The following is a 19514-nucleotide window of genomic DNA, read 5'->3' as shown; positions in this document are numbered from 1 at the left end:
CTGGTTTCGACCACCTTGTTCTTTGAGCTGGCCTTCCCCTGCCCTGTGGGTCTCACATCACCATAAACCTTACCTTATCATTGGACTAAAGTATAACAACAATGGGTGTAGCCCAGTTACATAGATCTATCTTAAAGATAATGTTCTCAGTCTCTCGTCTTTTTGAGTTCTTGCTCAACTTTCTCCTTGAGTGCATATGGTCTGGGACATGGCTGGCAGTAAACTGGTCTAGCTTCTGTACCCTGACACTCGCCTTGAAGCCTTGGTTTGGACTGCCTGTTTCGCAGAACACCTTCGGATACTTCTTGATGACATCATCCTTCGATGCAAATCTCATTTCAACACAAAAAATCTCACTCCAATCCAGCTTCAGTGATCCGAACCAATTTTTTCCTAGTAAGGCAGGCTTGTCTCCTGCCACTACTAAGAAAGGCAAGCTCTGAAATTGATCCTTGTATTTTACCAGTACGATGATACAACCTACCACAGGAATGTTCTCTCCCGAGTAGCCTCGAAGCTCTATCCTGGATTTCTCTAATGGGAAAACATGCAATTTATCAAGATATAGCGATTCCGGTACTACGCTCACGGATGCACCAGTGTCGATTTCTATGGGTATCTTGGTTCCTGCAACAGCTACTTGGATGATGATGCTTTTCGAATTGCTGTTACATACCCTCGTACTCCTGATGACATGTATCTCTTCATCCTGTTGCTTTTCTTCAATGCTATGTACTCTCTGGGGATTTCTACTTACAGCCTTGAAAGTTGGTTTACTCTTCAGTCGCATGCCTTCACAGGATGCCCAGTTTTCATGCAGACGAAACACTCTGCCTTCATATATGGACAACTTTGAGCAATGTGTTGTCCCATACACCAATAGCATGACTTCAACGCTGTGTTGTTACCTTGGCCAGTTGCTGAAGCCTTGGAGCCCAACTGCCTTTTAATGTTAACCTGCAGACATTTCACCTTGGTTGCCTGACCACTCGAAATGGTTCGAAATTCTCGGGAATATTGGTGGACCATATCCATTGACATAGCTGTCTGACAAGCTAAATCAAAAGTCAAGTTCGAAGTTGTCAGCAACTTTCTTCTGATCGTTTTATTTTCCATCCCACAAACAAAACGTCATTAAATGCTCGGTCCTGAAAGTTTCTGCAATGACAGTGAATAAATAGCTTTTTTAATGCTACAATATACTCGCTGATACTTTTGCCGGTTAACTGATCTCGTAGTCCAAAATGATAAATCAAGAAATAATGGAGGCTTGTAATAAAGGAACAGCAATAATCATGGACGATTTTAACCTTCATATTGATTGGACAAAGCAAATTGGCCAGGGCAGCCTTGAGGAAGAATTCATAGAGTGCATCCGAGATAGTTTCTGTCATGTATTCAACTATCATTGTAACCCATGCATAAGCTGATCTAAGTTGTACACCTTGAGAACATTGACCACAAGGGGGTGAACTTGTGGGAGACATTCCTAACCTGGACTTTCAGGTATAAAAGGGGAAGCTCCACCCACCTTCATCACTTGAGATCTTGGTAATAAAGGTAACTGGTCACAGAGTGACCTTCTCTCAAGTATGGGCCTCGTGTGCATTTATACTGTATAGTAAGGACATACCATTGGCGATGAGAAACTGGGATTTAAACCACGCGAGCATGGCCACTAGCAGCACAGAAGAGAGGTACTGTGTTGGTGATGATTGGAACGACTTTATTGAGAGACTACAGCAAAGATTTGTCACTAAGGAATGGTTGGAACAGGATTCGGCCGACAAACGCAGGGCTCATCTCCTGACGGTTTGTGGATCTAGAACGTACTCCCTGATGAAGGACCGTCTAGCGCCAGAGAAGCCGGCGGACAAGACATTCGAAGAGCTCAGTAAGTTGATCGGGGAACACCTTAAACTAGCGAGCAGCATGCACATGGCAAGACATCGGTTTTACACGCGCCGTCGGCGAGAAGGGCAAAGCGTTCCTGACTTCGAGGCAGATCTCCGGCGACTGGCGAGCCTATGTAAGTTCACAGATGCATGCAGAGCAGAGATGCTGCGAGACTTTTTTATTGAGGGCATCGAGCACGCTGGGGTTTTCAGGAAACTGATTGAGACCAAAGACTTGACCTTGGAAGCAGCGGCTCTGATAGCCCAGACATTTATCTCAGGGGAGGAAGAGACTAGAATAGAAACATAGAAACATAGAAAATAGGTGCAGGAGCAGGCCATTCAGCCCTTCTAGCCTGCACCGCCATTCAATGAGTTCATGGCTGAACATGAAACTTCAGTATCCCCTTCCTGCTTTCTCGCCATAACCCTTGATCCCCCGAGTATTAAGGACTTCATCTAACTCCCTTTTGAATATATTTAGTGAATTGGCCTCAACTACTTTCTGTGGTAGAGAATTCCACAGGTTCACCACTCTCTGGGTGAAGAAGTTTCTCCTCATCTCGGTCCTAAATGGCTTACCCCTTATCCTCAGACTGTGACCCCTGGTTCTGGACTTCCCCAACATTGAGAACATTCTTCCTGCATCTAACCTGTCTAAACCCGTCAGAATTTTAAACGTTTCCATGAGGTCTCCTCTCATTCTTCTGAACTCCAGCGAATACAAGCCCAGTTGATCCAGTCTTTCTTGATAGGTCAGTCCCACCATCCCGGGAATCAGTCTGGTGAATCTTCGCTGCAGTCCCTCAATAGCAAGAATGTCCTTGCTCAAGTTAGGAGACCAAAACTGTACACAATACTCCAGTTGTGGCCTCACCAAGGCCCTGTACAACTGTAGCAGCACCTCCCTGCCCCTGTACTCAAATCCCCTCGCTATGAAGGCCAACATGCCATTTGCTTTTTTAACCGCCTGCTGTACCTGCATGCCAACCTTCAATGACTGATGTACCATGACACCCAGGTCTCGTTGTACCTTCCCTTTTCCTAATCTGTCACCATTCAGATAATAGTCTGTCTCTCTGTTTTTACCACCAAAGTGGATAACCTCACATTTATCCACATTATACTTCATCTGCCATGCATTTGCCCACTCACCTAACCTATCCAAGTCACTCTGCAGCCCAATAGCATCCTCCTCGCAGCTCACACTGCCACCCAACTTAGTGTCATCCGCAAATTTGGAGATACTGCATTTAATCCCCTCGTCTAAATCATTAATGTACAATGTAAACAGCTGGGGCCCCAGCACAGAACCTTGCGGCACCCCACTAGTCACTGCCTGCCATTCTGAAAAGTACTCGTTTACTCCTACTCTTTGCTTCCTGTCTGACAACCAGTTCTCAATCCACGTCAGCACACTACCCCCAATCCCATGTGCTTTAACTTTGCACATTAATCTCTTGTGTGGGACCTTGTCGAAAGCCTTCTGAAAGTCCAAATATACCACATCAACTGGTTGTCCTTTGTCCACTTTACTGGAAACATCCTCAAAAAATTCCAGAAGATTTGTCAAGCATGATTTCCCTTTCACAAATCCATGCTGACTTGGACCTATCATGTCACCATTTTCCAAATGCGCTGCTATGACATCCTTAATAATTGATTCCATCATTTTACCCACTACTGAGGTCAGGCTGACCGGTCTATAATTCCCTGTTTTCTCTCTCCCTCCTTTTTTAAAAAGTGGGGTTACATTGGCTACCCTCCACTCGATAGGAACTGATCCAGAGTCAATGGAATGTTGGAAAATGACTGTCAATGCATCTGCTATTTCCAAGGCCACCTCCTTAAGTACTCTGGGATGCAGTCCATCAGGCCCTGGGGATTTATCGGCCTTCAATCCCATCAATTTCCCCAACACAATTTCCCGACTAATAAAGATTTCCCTCAGTTCCCCCTCCTTACTAGACCCTCTGACCCCTTTTATATCCGGAAGGTTGTTTGTGTCCTCCTTAGTGAATACCGAACCAAAGTACTTGTTCAATTGGTCTGCCATTTCTTTGTTCCCCGTTATGACTTTCCCTGATTCTGACTGCAGGGGACCTACGTTTGTCTTTACTAACCTTTTTCTCTTTACATACCTATAGAAACTTTTGCTATCCGCCTTAATGTTCCCTGCAAGCTTCTTCTCGTACTCCATTTTCCCTACCCTAATCAAACCCTTTGTCCTCCTCTGCTGAGTTCTAAATTTCTCCCAGTCCCCAGGTTCGCTGCTATTTCTGGCCAATTTGTATGCCACTTCCTTGGCTTTAATACTATCCCTGATCCATGATGTATGATAAAATTCTTGGCTCAAATACGGCAAACGACCAGGGAGTCAATATTGTTAACGCGACACACAGTTCTCTAGGCAGACAAGAGCAATCGGACATGCACCAGCATGTAGTCGAATCCAAAGGGGGAATTCAACAGAGACAATGACTAACTGAACGGCGATTCATGCCATCGCAATGGACAATGCGGCCAGTAATGGGGCCATCAACACCTGTTAATGGTGCGCTTAAGGATAGTTACAGAGACAGTCAGAGACGATCGACTGGTAATGTACCTTTTGTTTCCAACAACGGGGCCTCCAGCTCATGCTGGAGGTGTGGAGGCAAACACCCAGCCAGAGCTTGCAGGTATCAGCAATATACCTGCAGAAACTGCAACGTCAGTGGTCACTTGGCGCGTGTGCAGGAAGCCTGCAGCCAGGTTGATGTAGGAGGAGGATGGGCCCGATGTAAGCCCTACGAAGCCAAATGAATACTGGGGGAAATCGCTGGAAGCTGAAGTTCAGTGAGTTCATATGGAGCACATATACAGTTCAAATACCAGAACGCCACCGATAATGATGAAAATGCTCCTCAATGTCATCCCAGTTTCAATGGAGCTAGACACGGGGGCCAGCCATTCCCTGATGAGTATCAAACAGTTCAAAGGTTGTGGGTGTCCAAGGCCAGGAGGCCAAAATTATTGCCGATTGACGCACAGCTACAAAGGAGATCATTCCGGTGCTAGGCAGCACCACGGTAGTCGTGACTCACAAAGATTCGGGGAACAGGTTGCCACTCTGGATTGTCCCGGGGGACGGTCCCGCACTACTGGGGAGGAGTTGGCTTGCTGTCATGAACTGGAAATGGGGCGATGTCAATGCAATTTCTTCTGTGGAGCGAGTATCATGCTCACAGGTCCTGGACAAATTTGACTCATTATTTCAACCCGGCATCAGCACTTTCATGGGGGCCTAGGTAAGTGATTCACATAAACCCGGACGCCAGGCCAGTACACCACAAGGCCAGAGCGGTGCCGTACGTGATGCGGGAAAAGATAGAATGCGAATTGGACCGCCTGCTAATGCGAATTCCGAGACTGGGCGAGCCCGATCATGCAGGTGCTCAAGGCGGATGGGTCGGTCAGGCTATGTGGCGATTACAAGGCCACCATCAATCGGGTGTCACTCCAAGACCAGTACCCGCTACCGAGAGCAGAGGACCTCTTTGCGACACTATCCGGTGGCAAACATTTTTCAAAATTGGACCTGACCTCAGCTTACATGACCCAGGAGCTGGCGAGTAAGTCGAAGAAGCTGACCACGATCACGACACACAAGGGGTTGTTTGAGTATAACAGATGTCCGTTCGGGATTCGTTCGGCCACCGCGATCTTTCAGTGAAATATGGAAAGCCTCCTCAAGTCGATTCCAAGGACGGTGGTTTTTCAAGACGACATCCTCATCACGGGTCGCGATACTGAAGAACACCTCCACAACCTGGAGGAGGTGCTACGCAGAATGGACCGGGTAGCGCTGAGACTGAAAAAGGCGAAGTGCGTCTTCTTAGCTCCAGAGGTAGAATTCCTGGGGAACAGCAGATGGGATCAGACCCACTGCGTCCAAAACGGAAGCGATCCAGAGAGCACCAGACCCCGTAACACGACGGAGCTGCGTTCGTTCCTGGAGCTCCTGAACTATTTTGGTAACATTCTTCCCAAATTGAGCATGCTATTAGAGCCGCTACACGTGCTCTTATGCAAAGGTCGTGATTGGGTCCTGGGGGACAGCCAGGAAAGGGCTTTTGATGGAGCACGCAACTTGTTATGCTCCAACAAACTGTTAACGTTATATGACCCGTGTAAGAAACTTGTTCTAACGTGCAATGCGGTGTCCTATGGGGTCGGGTGTGTGTTGCAGCATGTGAATGCCAATGGTCAGTTACAGCCGGTAGCTTATGCCTCCAGAAGTCTGTCCCAGGCAGAAAGGGGCTATGGGATGGTAGAAAAGGAAGCGCTAGCATGTGTATATGCAGTAAAAAAAATGCACCAGTACCTGTTTGGCAGGAAATTTGAGCTGGAGACAGATCACAAACCCCTAACGTCCCTTTTGGCCGACAACAAGGCCATAAATGCAAATGCATCGGCCCGCATACAGAGGTGGGCATTTACATTAGCCGCCTATGACTACACAATTCGGCACAGACCGGGCACCGAAAACTGCGCCGATGCACTCAGCAGGTTCCCACTAGCCACCACTGAGGAGGCAACTGAGCATGATGCTGAGATGGTCATGGCTGTTGAAGTTTTTGAAAGCAAAGGCTCACCTGTGACAGCCCGTCAGATTAAAGTCTGGACAAATAGAGACCCGCTACTGTCTTTAGTCAAGAAATGTGTCCTGAATGGGGACTGGGCAGCCACGTACAGGGCATGCCCTGAGGAATTTAAACCGTTTCACAGGCGCAAGGATGAACTCTCGATTCAGGCCGATTGTCTAATGTGGGGAAACTGAGTAGTCATGCCCCAGAGGGGCAGAGAGGTGTTTATCAGAGAACTTCTCAATTAACACCTGGGCATTGTCATGATGAAAGCAATTGCCAGGTCACACATTTGGTGGCCAGGGATAGATGCAGACCTGAAACTTTGTGTTCGCAGGTGCAACACATGTGCTCAGCTGGGCAACGCACCCAGAGAAGCTCCCCTTAGCCCTTGGTCCTGGCCCACTAAGCCATGGTCACGCATCCATGTGGACTAAGCAGGTCCTTTCATGGGAAAAATGTTTTTGGTTGCAGTAGACGCCTACTCCAAATGGATTGAGTGTGCCATTTTAAATTCAAGCACATCCTCTGCCACGGTAGAAAGCCTACGGGCAATGTTCGCCGCCCATGGTCTACCGGATATCTTGGTCAGCGACAATGGCCTGTGTTTCACAAATACTGAATTCCAGGACTTCATGGCAGGCAATGGAATCAACCATGTCAGTACGGCACCGTTCAAGCCGGCCTCAAATGGCCAGGCGGAATGAGCAGTGCAGATAATCAAACAGGGGATGCTCAGAATCCAAGGGGGTTCCCTACAAAGCTGCTTATCACGCCTCCTGTTAGCCAATAGATCCCGACCACACTCACTCACAGGGGTTCCACCAGCAGAGCTGCTAATGAAAAGGACGCTCAAAATCAGGTTATCCCTTATACACCCTACTATGAAAGAAATTGTTGAGAGCAGGCATCAGTCACAATGTGACTACCATGACAGGAATGCGAGGGCACAATGTATTGATGTCAATGACCCTGTTTTTGTCCTTAATTATGCTGCAGGGTCCAAATGGCTTGCAGGCACTGTGATTGCCAAAGAGGGGAATAGGGTTTTGGTAGTTAAGCTTACCAATGGACAAATCTGCCGCAAACACGTGGATCAAACTAAAAGGAGGTTCAGCAACCCCAGAGAAGAAGCAGAGGAAGAACACGATGTAGAATTTACTCCACCACAGGTGACCGAATACCGGAACCAGGTGGAGGAGAGCCCAGTCACTGTGGGCAGTCCGGACAGGCCTGAGGCACCGCAAACAGCAGACACTCAGGCCAGCGCCCAACAACTGGAGCCCCAACTCAGGCGCTCTACAAGAGAGCGTAAACCACCAGAGAGACTTAACCTGTGATCCCAATAAGACTTTGAGGGGGAGGTGATATCATGTATTCAACTATCATTGTAACCCATTGTAAGCTGACCGAAGTTGTATATCTTGAGAACATTGACCACAAGGGGGCGAACTCGTGGGAGCCACTCCTAACCTGGACTTTCAGGTATAAAAGGGGAAGCTCCACCCACCTTCATCACTTGAGGTCTTGGTCATAAAGGTAACTGGTCACAGAGTGACCTTCTCTCAAGTATGGGCCTCGTGTGCATTTATACTGTATAGTAAGGACATTATCAGTTTCCTTGAACAGTACATTGGGGAACCAACCAGGGAGCAGGCTATATTAAATCTGGTATTGTATAATGAGACAGGATTAATAAATGATCTCGTAGTAAAGGATCATCAAGGAATGAGTGACCATAACATGGTTGAATTTCAAATTCAGTTGGAGGCTGAGAAAGTTGGTTCTCAAACCAGGGTCCTAAGCTTAAATAAAGGAGACCACAAAAGTATGAGGGCAGAGTTGGCTAAAGTGGATTGGGAAAATAGATATAGGTATGGAATGGTTGATGAGCAGTGGCAGACATTTAAGGAGATATTCCATAACTCTCAACATAAATATATCCCAATGAGAAGGAAAAACTGTAAGAGAAAGGATCGTCATCGGTGGCTAACGAAGGAAATAAGGGAGGGTATCAAATAGTGTCATTTTTGTATGCTTGGGGTTACTAGCCACCAGGTGGCGCCACTGTCAGAGGTCATTGGGCTGTGCGCACGTGTGTGCGGCCCAGGTATAAAAGGCCAGCCATCTTGTAATGTAATCACTTTGGGCCCGAATAAAGTAGAGCCAGGTTTGTACCTGTTCGTAGTTTACCGTATTCAGTCTATTGAGTTATTGCATACACAACATTTGGCAAAGAAGTAACAAGAACCTTTGCATGCAAAAATGAGCACAATTGAAATTCTGGAGTGATTCGTGGAGGGAGAAGATTGGGCAGAGTTTGTAGCCGGCTTGAGTCAGTACTTCGTAGCCAACAAAATGGAGAAAGAGGCAGACGCAGTTCAGCGTCACGCGGTCCTCCTCACGGTTTGTGGTCCGAAAATCTATGGAGTCGTAAAGAATCTCCTCTCGCCCTTACGTCCAACGGACAAGGACTATGAAACATTGTGTGCTCTGGTACGTGACCATCTCAAACCAGATGAAGGCATCATCATCTCAAGATATCGATTCTATATACATGTTTGTTCTGGAGGGCCAGGATGTATCGGAATTCGTTGCCAACCTAAGATGTCCAGCTGGACCGTGTAAGTTCGAAACTGCGTTGGCAGACATGCTGCGGGACGTCTTTGTAATCGGCATCAACCACGAGGTGATCCTGCATAAGCGACTGGCAGCTGAGACGTTGGATTTGAGCAAGGCCATCACGATTGCCCAATCATGCATGACGACGGACAAAAGCTTAAAACAGATATCATTGAAAAATCGGAACTCGGGAAGTACTGTAAACAAGATAGTATCATCGTTTAGCCGAGCTGCATATGGCAGGGCCTACCCGACTGCGTATGTGAAATCTGTGGCTGCTCAAACGCCGCCAATGGGAATGAATCCAATATCACCATGTTGGCATTGTGGGGGCAATCATCGGCATCATCAGTGTTGGTTTAAACAGTATATTTGTAAAGGCTGTTCGAGAGTGGGGCATCTCCAGCGCATGTGTCCGCACCTGTGCAAGCGTGCTGCGACACACCACGTGGAGGATGATAACCAGTCCAGCGCGGATCCGGATATGCAATCCGAGATCCCAGAGGAGGAAGTGTATGGACTGTATTTGTTCCTAACAAAGCGCCAACCGATAATGATTAATGTAAAACTTAGTGGTGTGCCGGTATCGATGGAATTGGACACGGGTGCGAGTCAATCAATAATGAGCCAGAGGACATTCAACAGGGATATTAAGGCTGTGAGGCTTAAGCTGAGTCCAGTCAATGCCAAGTTGCGTACGTACACTAAAAAAATCATAACCGTGATTGGCAGTGCAGTAATCAAGGTGTCGAATGATGGTTCACGATTTAGCTTTATGGATTGTTCCAGGCAATGGTCCAACGCTGTTCGGCAGGAACTGGTTAGAAAAAATCAAATGGAACTGGAACGAGATCAAAGCATTGTCATTGGAGGAGGATACTCCATGTGCTCAATTTGTGAGCAAGTTACCCTCGCTGTTTGAACCAGGCATTGGCAATTTCACGGGAGCCAAGGTGCAGATCCACGTGGACTCAGATGCAAGACCCATCCATCATAAAGTTCAAGTAGTTCCGTACATGATGAGGAAGAAGGTCGAAATCAAACTGGACAGACTCCAGCGTGAAGGGGTCATATCACCAGTAGAATTTAACGAATGGACCAGCCCCATTGTTCCCATGTTGAAAAGTGATGGCATTGCCAGGATTTGTGGAGACTCCAAGGTTATGATCAACCGGATTTTGAAACAGGATCAATACCCGTTACCGAAAGTTGATGACCTGTTTGCAACGCTAGCCGGGGGGAAGTCGTTCACAAAACTTGATCTGACGTCGGCCTGCATGACACAGGAGCTGGTCGCGACATCAAAGAAACTTACATGCATCAACACTCATAAATGACTGTTTATCCACAACAGGTGGCCTTTTGGAATTCGCTCGGCTGCAGCCATATTTCAGAGGAACATGGAGAGTCTACTGAAGTCCGTCCCCAGAACCGTTGTGTTCCAAGATGACATACTGGTCACAGGTCGTGACTCCGCCGAACACCTGAACAACCTGGAAGAGGTTCTACATCATCTGGACAAAGTAGGACTCAGACTGAAACGCTTGAAGTGCATTTTCATGGCATGGGAAGTTGAATTCCTGGGGAGGAAAATTACTGCTGATGGTATCAGGTCTATGGACTTGAAAACCAAGGCCATCAAAAATGCACCCAAGCCTCAGAATGTGATGGAGCTGCATTCGTTCCTTGATCTACTCAACTACTTCGGTAATTTCTTACCGAGATTGAGCACCTTATTAGAGCCACTGCACATGCTGTTAAGAAAAGGCGACAACTGGATTTGGGGTGCGTCTCAAGATAGAGCTTTTGAGAAAGCTACTAATCTGCTTTGCTCTAACAAGCTGCTGGTACATTACGATCCATGTAAGCGTCTAGTATTGGCTTGTGATGCTTCATTATATGGAGTTGGTTGCGTGCTCCAAAAAGCTAATGAGTCGGGCAAATTACAACCTGTTGCAAATGCTTCAAAAAGTTAGGCAAAGGTGCAACGAGCCTAGAGCGTGGGAGAGAAAGAAGCACTAGCCTGTGTGTATGGGGTTAAAAAGATGCATCAGTCCCTGTTTGGTCTTCGGTTTGAACGGGAAACAGATCACAAGCCACTCATTTCATTGTTTTCAGAAATCAAAGGTATCAATACCAATGCATCGTCCCACATCCAGAGGTGAGCGCTGATATTATCTGCCTATGATTATGTCATTCGCCATGGACCTGGCACTGAGAATTGTGCCAATGTATTGAGCCATCTGCCATTGCCCACACCGGAGGTGTAAATGCCACAACCGGCGGACCTATTGTTAGTTATGGATGCTTTTGAAAGTGAAGGAACGCCTGTCACGGCTCAACAAGTTAAGACCTGGATCAGTGAAGACCCGATATTATCGATTGTGAAACGTTTTAACCTTAGTGGGGATTGGTCTGCCATACCCAAGCAAATGTGTGAGGTGACCAAATGTTACAACCGTCGCAAAGACGAACTATCCATTCAATCAGATTGTATACTGTGGGGTAATCCAGTTGTTATGCCCAAGAAAGGCAGAGAAATTTGTGCATGACCGGTATTGTCATGATGAAAGCCAGATCTCATGTATGGTGGCCTAGAATTGACTCTGATTTGGAATCATATGTGCATCAGTGCAACACTTGCATGCAGCTTAGTAAAGCACCAGCGGAATCGCCGCTGAGTCTGTGGTCGTGGCCATCTAAATCATGGTACAGAATCCATAAACCAGAATCCACATCGACTTTGCAGATCCCTTCCTGGGAAAGATGTTCTTAGTTGTGGTGGATGCTTATTCCAAGTGGATAGAGTGTACAATCATGTCATCCAGCACATCCACAGCTACCATTGAGAGCCTTTGCTATGCATGGTCTGCCTGACATCGTTGTGAGCGATAATGGATCATAGAAACATCGAAACATAGAAAGTAGGTACAGCAATAGGCCATTCAGCCCTTCAAGACTGCACCACCATTCAATATGATCATGATTGATCATGCAACTTCAGTACCCCATTCCTGCTTTCTCTCCACACCCCTTGAACCTATAGCTGTAAGGGCCACATCCAACTCCCTTTTGAATATATCTAACGAACTGGCCTCAACAACTTTCTGTGGTAGAGAATTCCACAGGTTCACAATTCTCTGAGTGAATAAGTTTCTACTCATCTCGGTCCTAAATGGCTTACCCCTTATCCTTATACTATGACCCCTGGTTCTGGACTTCCCCAACATCAGGAACATTCTTCCTGCATCTAACCTGTCCAATCCCGTCAGAATGTTATGTTTCTATGAGATCCCCTCTCATTTATCTAAATTCCAGTGAATATAAGCCTAGTCGATCTAGTCTTTCTTCATATGTCAGATCTGCCATCCCGGGAATCAGTCTGATGAACTTTCGCTGCATTCCCTCTATAGCAAGAATGTCCTTCCTCAGATTAGGAGACCAAAACTGCACACAATACTCAAGGTGTGTCTCACCAAGACCCTCTTCAACTGCAGTAAGACCTCCCTGTTCCTATACTCAAATCCCCTCGCTATGAAGGCCAGCATGCCATTTGCCTTCTTTACTGCCTCCTGTACCTACATGCCTACCTTCAATGACTGATGTACCATGACACCCAGGTCTCATTGCACCTCCCCTTTTAATAATCTGTCACTATTCAGATAATAATCTGCCTTCCAGTTTTTGCAACCAAAGTGGATAGCCTCACACTTATCCACATTATACTGCATCTGCCATGCATTTGCCCATTCATCTAACTTGTCCAAGTCCCCCTGCAGCCTATTAGCATCCTGCTCGCAGCTCGCACTGCCACCCAGCTTAGTGTCATCTGCAAAATTGGAGATATTGCATTCAATTCCTTCGTCTAAATCATTAATGTATATTGTAAATAGCTGGGGTCCCAGCACTGAACCCTGCAGTACCCCATTAGTCACTGCCTGCCATTCTGAAAAGGATCCATTTATTCCCAAACTTTGCTTCCTGTCTGCCAACCAGTTCTCTATCCACATCAATACATTACCCCCAATACCATGTGCCTTAATTTTGCACACTAATCGCTCATGTGGGACCTTGTCAAAAGTCTTTTGAAATTCCAAATACACCACAGCCACTGGTTCTCCCTTATCCACTCGACTAGTTACATCCTCAAAATATTCTAGAAGATTTCCCTTTCATAAAACCATGCTGACTGGGACCGATCCTGTCACTGCTTTCCAAATGTGCTGCTATTACATCTTTAATAATCGATTCCAACATTTTCCCCACTACTGATGTCAAGCTAACTGGACTATAATTCCCTGTTTTCTCTCTCCCTCCTTTTTTAAAAAGTGGGGTTACATTAGCTACCCTCCAATCCATAGGAACTGAACCAGAGTCTATAGAATGTTGGAATTTGACTACCAATGCATCCACTATTTCTAGGGCCACTTCCTTAAGTACTCTGGGATACAGACCTTTGGGCCCTGGGAATTTATCGGCCTTCAATCCCATCAATTTCCCTAACACCATTTCCTGACTAATAAGGATTTCCCTCAGTTCCCCCTTCTCGCTAGACCCTCAGTCGCCTGATATTTTCGGGAGGTTATTCGTGTCTTCCGTAGTGAAGACAGAACCAAAATATTTGTTCAATTGGTCTGCCATTTCCTTGTTCCCCATTATGAATTGCCCTGACTCTGACTGCAAGGGACCGATATTAGTCTTCTCTAATCTTTTTCTCTTCACATATCTATAGAAGCTTTTGCAGTTAGTTTTTATGTTCCCTGCAAGCTTACTCTCATACTTTATTTTCACCCTCCTAATTAAACCCTTCGTCCTCCTCTGCTGAATTCTAAATTTCTCCCAGTCCTCAGGTTTGCTGCTTTTTCTGGCCAATTTATATGCCTCTTCCTTGGATTTAACACTATCCCTAATTTCCCTTGTTAGCCACGGTTGAGTCACCTTCCCTTTTTTATTCTTACGCCAAACAGGGATGTACAATTGTTGTAGTTCATCCATGTGGTATTTAAATGTCTGCCATTGCCTATCCACTGTCAACCCTTTAAGTATCGTTCTCCAGTCTATCCTAGTCAATTCACGTCTCATACCTTCGAAGTTTCCTTTCTTTAAGTTTAGGACCCTCGTCTCTGAATTAATTGTGTCACTTTCCAGAAGAATTCTACCATATTATGGTCACTCATCCAGATTGCTAATTAATCCTCTCTCGTTACACAAGACCCAGTCTAGGATGGCCTGCTGTCTAGTTGGTTCCTTGACATATTGGTCTAGAAAATCACCCCTTATACACTCCAGGAAATCCTCCTCCATAGTATTGCTACCAGTTTGGTTAGCCCAATCAATATGCAGATTAAGGTTACTCTTATTGCACGCGTCCCTAATTTCCTGTTTGATGCCATCCCCAACCTTCTTACTACTGTGTGGTGGTCTGTACACAACTCCCACTAATGTTTTTTGCCCTTTGGTGTTACCCATATAGGGTTCAAGTTTCGGCCTGAGTTGCTCCTATTTTTTTGGAGCAACTCGTTTAGAATGGAGTATCTTAGAAATTGCAATTCTCGGCATTTAGTTTGCTCCAGTTCTAGTGAGTTAAAATAGTTCCAGTTTAGATCAGATTTCTTTTTTCAAAAGGGGGCGTGTCCAGCAACTTACGCCTGTTTTGCAAGTTTAGGCAGCGAAAATCTACTCCAAACTAACTTAGAATGGAGTAAGTGTAGATTTTTGTACGCTCAGAAAAACCTTGCCTACATGTATAAATCAGGCGTAGGGAACAAGAGATGGAGGGAGGGAAGGGGGGTTTACAAACATTAAACACTTCACTTTTACAAATAAAGAGCTATCATCAATAATAAATGATAAATAAATCAATAAATCAACCAATAAATCAATCAAAAAACATTTAAAAATAAAATATTAAAAAAATAATTTAAAAATCAATCAATAATTTAAAAAATTAAGTTTCAACTCAGACTGCAGCACCGGGAGCCCTCCAACAGCATGCTGGGATGGGGCCCCCCCACAGTGTCTCTCCCTCTCTCTGTCTCTGTCAGAGTCTCTCTCTCTGCCTCTGTCAGTGTCTCTCACTCAGCTTCTGTCAGTGTCTCTCTCTTTGTCAGTGTCTCTCTCTGTCAGTGTCTCTCTCTGTTTCTGATAGCGAGGGTTGGGGGGTGAGGGGGAGCGTGGGGGGAGAGAGGGGGAGGGGGAAAGGGGGCAGTGGGAGGGGGAGAGGAGGGGGTAGGGAGAGAGGGGGGAGGGAGGAGAGAGGAGGGGGTGAGAGGGGAGGGAGGGGAGAGGAGGAGGAGAGGGGAGGGAGGGGAGGGGAAGAGAGGGAGGGAGAGAGGGCGGAACGGGGGAGGGAGAGAGGGAGAGAGGAGGGGGAGGGGATGGAGGGGAGAGGGGAGGGAGGGGAGAGGAGGGGGAGGGAGGGGAGAGAGGGGAGAGAGGAGGGGGAGCGGGGAGGGGAGGGGAGGGAGGGGATAGGGTAGGGAGGGGAGAGGATAGGGGAGGGGAGAGGAGGAGGGAGAGAGGGGAGAGGAGGGGGAGGGGAAGAGGGGGGAGCGGAAGGAGGCGGGAGGGGAGGGAGGGAAGGGGGGAGAGGAGAGGGGCTGAACGGGGGGGAGGGAGGGGGGCTGAACATGGGCTGAAGGGGGCAGAGGGAGGGGGCTGACCAGGGTGGGAGGCAGGGAGGCTGAACGGGGGGGAGGGAGGGGGGCTGACCAGGGTGGGAGGCAGGGGGGCTGAACGGGGGGGGGGGGGAGGGAGGGGGACTGAACGGGAGCGAGAGGCTGGGCAGGCGGGCCCCGCCGATGACGACTTGGAGGGAGGGAGGGAGAGGAGGGGGGAGGAGGGGGAACGGCTGAACGGGAGGGAGGGAGGCGGGGAGCGGGAGCTGAATGGGAGGGAGGGAGCGGGAGCTGAACGAGAGGGAGGGAGAGGTGGGGGGAGCGGGAGCTGAAAGGGAGGGAGGGAGGCCCGAGGCCAGGGCTAGCGGCAGTGTTTCGGGCCCCTCCCACGCAGCCTCGGGAGCCTGGAGCTACTGCACATGCGCGTACACTCTAGCGCGCATGTGCAGAGGTCCCGGCACTGTTTTCAGCGCCAGGACCTGGCTCCGCCCCCACACGTTCTGCTGCACTGGGCCAAGGGTCTGGATCGACTGGATGGAGGGGAGAATACCAAGGTAAATAATAGGCGCTGTTTCTGTTCTTAAAAAGTTGGCGCACCACACGGAGATGCGCCGTTCTAACCCTGCGGGCAAAGTTGGACCCATAGATTCCACATCATCCACGCTAATGTCCTTCCTTATTATTGCGTTAATCTCTGCTTTAACCAGAAATGCTACCCACCTCCTTTTCCTTCCTGTCTGTCCTTTCTGAATATTGAATACCCCTGGATGTTGAGTTCCCAGCCTTGGTTACCTTGGAGTCATGTCTCCGTAATCCCAATTACATCATACCCGTTAACAGCGATCTGAGCAGTAAACTCATCCACCTTTTTATGAATGCTCCTCGCATTGAGACTCAGAGCCTTCAGGCTTGTTTTTTTAAAACACTTTGTCCTTTTAGAATTATGTTGTAATGTGGCCCTTTTTGATTTTTGCCCTTGATTTCTTTGCCCTCCACTCTTGCTTTTCTCCTTCCTACCTTTTGCTCCTTAACCAGTATGGAGTTTCAAGAGTTCATGAAACTCAATGGTTTCAAAGAGGTCAACAACATTCAAACCCACATCCAATGGACAAGCAGAGCGTGCGGTCCAAACCATCAAGCAGAGTATGGAACATGTAACTCAAGGTTCACTGCAGACTCGCTTGTCATGCATATTGCTTAGTTACAGGACAAGGCCCCACACGCTTATCGGGGTCTTCCCTACTGAACTTGTTGTGTATCGGTAGAGCATGCACTCCCATGTTCCGCCACCAGGGAGCTCTCATCCCCTGAAGTCCCAAGGGATCCCAGCATCCCTTGGGAGCACTGTATATAAGCCGGCCCCTCAGGCCTGTTCCTCACTCTGGAGTGTCTTATTAAAGACTGAGGTCACTGTTACTTTCACCTCCCTGTGTGCAGCCTCATCTGTGTTAGGAACACAATAACTGGCGACGAGAATATGAATCCAACGCAAAGATGCAGCAAACTGTGGGCATCCTACAGAAGTTCTCAGAGGGTGAGCACTGGGAAGCCTATGTCGAACGGCTAGACCAATACTTTGTAGCCAACGAGCTGGACGGTGAAGGAAGCATTGCAAAAAGGAGAGCGGTCCTCCTCACAGTCTGCAGGGGCACTGACCTACAGCCTCATGAAGAATCTTCTGGCTCCGGTGAAACCGACAGATAAGTCATATGAGGAGCTGTGTACACTGGTTCGGGAGCATCTTAACCCGAGGGAGAGCATGCTGATGGCGAGGTATCGGTTCTACACGTGCCAGCGATCTGAAAGTCAGGAAGTGGTGAGCTACATCGCCGAGCTAAGGTGATTTGCAGGACAATGTGAGTTTGATGGCTACCCAGAGCAAATGCTTAGAGACTTTTTTGTACTGGGCATTGGCCACGAGACCAGCCTACGAAAACTTTTGACTGTTGAGACACCGACCTTCAGTAAGGCCATTGCGATAGCACAGGCGTTTATGTCCACCAGTGATAACACGAAACAAATCTCTCAGCATACAAGTGCTAGCAATGTTCATAAATTAACTGGAACTGTGTTTGCGAGCAGAAATGTACAGGGCAGAACCCACGAGTCTGCAACTGCCAGCAGGCCTCAGGTGACCCAGATGACTCAGAGTCCCCAGCAAAGGATGAATGCAAGGCAATTCACACCTTGTTGGCGTTGTGGAGGCTTCCAATCAGCCTATTCATGCCGCTTCAAAGGGTATGTTTGCAAGAGCTGTGCAACAATGGGGCACCTCCAACAAGCTTGCAAATGAGCTGCAAGCTCTGCAAAACCTGCTAGCCACCACATGGCAGAGGAAGATCGGTCCATGGTGGATCAAAGCAATTTTGAGTCTCAGAGAGAGGAGGCAGATGCTGAAGTACACGGGTGCACACATTTTTGACCAAATGTCCACCTATAATGCTAAATATAAAATTGAATGGCTTACCCGTAGCCATGGAACTGGATACTGGCGCTAGCCAATCCATCATGAGTAAAAAGATGTTTGAGAGACTGTGGTGCAACAAGGCACTCAGACCAGCCCTGAGCCCCATCCACACGAAACTGAGAACATACACCAAAGAGCTTATCACTTTCCTGGGCAGCACCATGGTCAAGATCACCTATGACGGCGCGGTGCATGAACTGCCACTCTGGATTGTCCCGGGCGATGGCCGCACACTGCTTGGAAGGAGCTGGCTGGGCAAAATCCGCTGGAACTGGGATGACATCCGAGCGCTATCACATGTCGATGAGGCCTCTTATACCAAGGTTCTTAACAAATTTCCTTCCCTTTTTGAGCCAGGCATTGGAAACTTTTCCGGGGTGAAGGTGCGGATCAAGTTGGTCCCAGAGGCAAGACCCATTCACCACAAGGCGCAAGCGGTACCTCACATGATGAGGAAGAGAGTGGAAATCGAGCTGGACAGGCTGCAATGCAAGGGCATCATCTCCCCAGTGGAATTCAGCGAGTGGGCCAGCCCGATTGTTCCAGTACTCAAAAGTGATGGCACGGTCAGGATTTGCAGCGATTATAAAGTAACTATTAATTGTTTCTCGCTACAGGACCAATAACCGCTAACGAAGGCAGACGACCTATTTGCGACGCTGGAAGGAGGCAAGACGTTCATCAAGTTCGATCTGACTTTGGCCTACATGACGCAGGAGCTGGCAGAGTCTTCGAAGGCCCTCACCTGCATGAACACGCACAAGGGACTGTTCATCTACAACAGATGCCGGTTTGGAATTCGGTCGGCTGCAGCGATCTTCCAGAGAAACATGGAGAGCCTACTCAAATCGGTACCACACATGGTGGTCTTTCAGGACAACATATTGGTCACGGGTCGGGACACCGCCGAGCACCTACAAAACCTGGCAGAGGTCCTCCAGCGACTGGATCGCATAGGGCTGCGGCTGACGAGATCGAAATGCATCTTCATGGCAACTGAAGTGGAGTTTTTGCAGAGATCGCGGCGGATGGCATTCGGCCCACAGACGCCAAAACAGAGGCTATCAGGAATGCGCCCAGGCCGCAGAACATCACGGAGCTGCGGTCGTTCCTGGGACTCCTCAACTATTTTGGTAACTTCCTACCGGGGTTAAGCACCCTTTTAGAGCCATTACATGTGGTATTGCGCAAAGGTGAGATCTGGGTATGGGGAAAAAAAACAAGTAATTGCTTTCGAGAAATCCAGAAACATTTATGCTCCAACAAGCTGCTTGTGGTGTATAAC

General features: G+C 47.8%; 1 protein-coding gene across 1 annotated transcript in view; it reads left to right on the top strand.

Moving 5' to 3' along the window:
* LOC139280116 (small ribosomal subunit protein uS8-like) overlaps positions 1-19514 on the top strand; it is a 64797-nt gene that overhangs the window by 25222 nt on the left and 20061 nt on the right. The window contains 1 exon segment of the mRNA XM_070899979.1: positions 3584-3596. Within this exon segment, the coding sequence (XP_070756080.1) occupies positions 3584-3596 (13 nt within the window).

Source organism: Pristiophorus japonicus, chromosome 1 (assembly GCF_044704955.1).
Source record: "Pristiophorus japonicus isolate sPriJap1 chromosome 1, sPriJap1.hap1, whole genome shotgun sequence".
Classification (NCBI taxonomy): domain Eukaryota; kingdom Metazoa; phylum Chordata; class Chondrichthyes; family Pristiophoridae; genus Pristiophorus; species Pristiophorus japonicus.
Note: the sequence above shows the minus strand (reverse complement) of the source record. Positions and strands in the feature narration are given on the sequence as shown.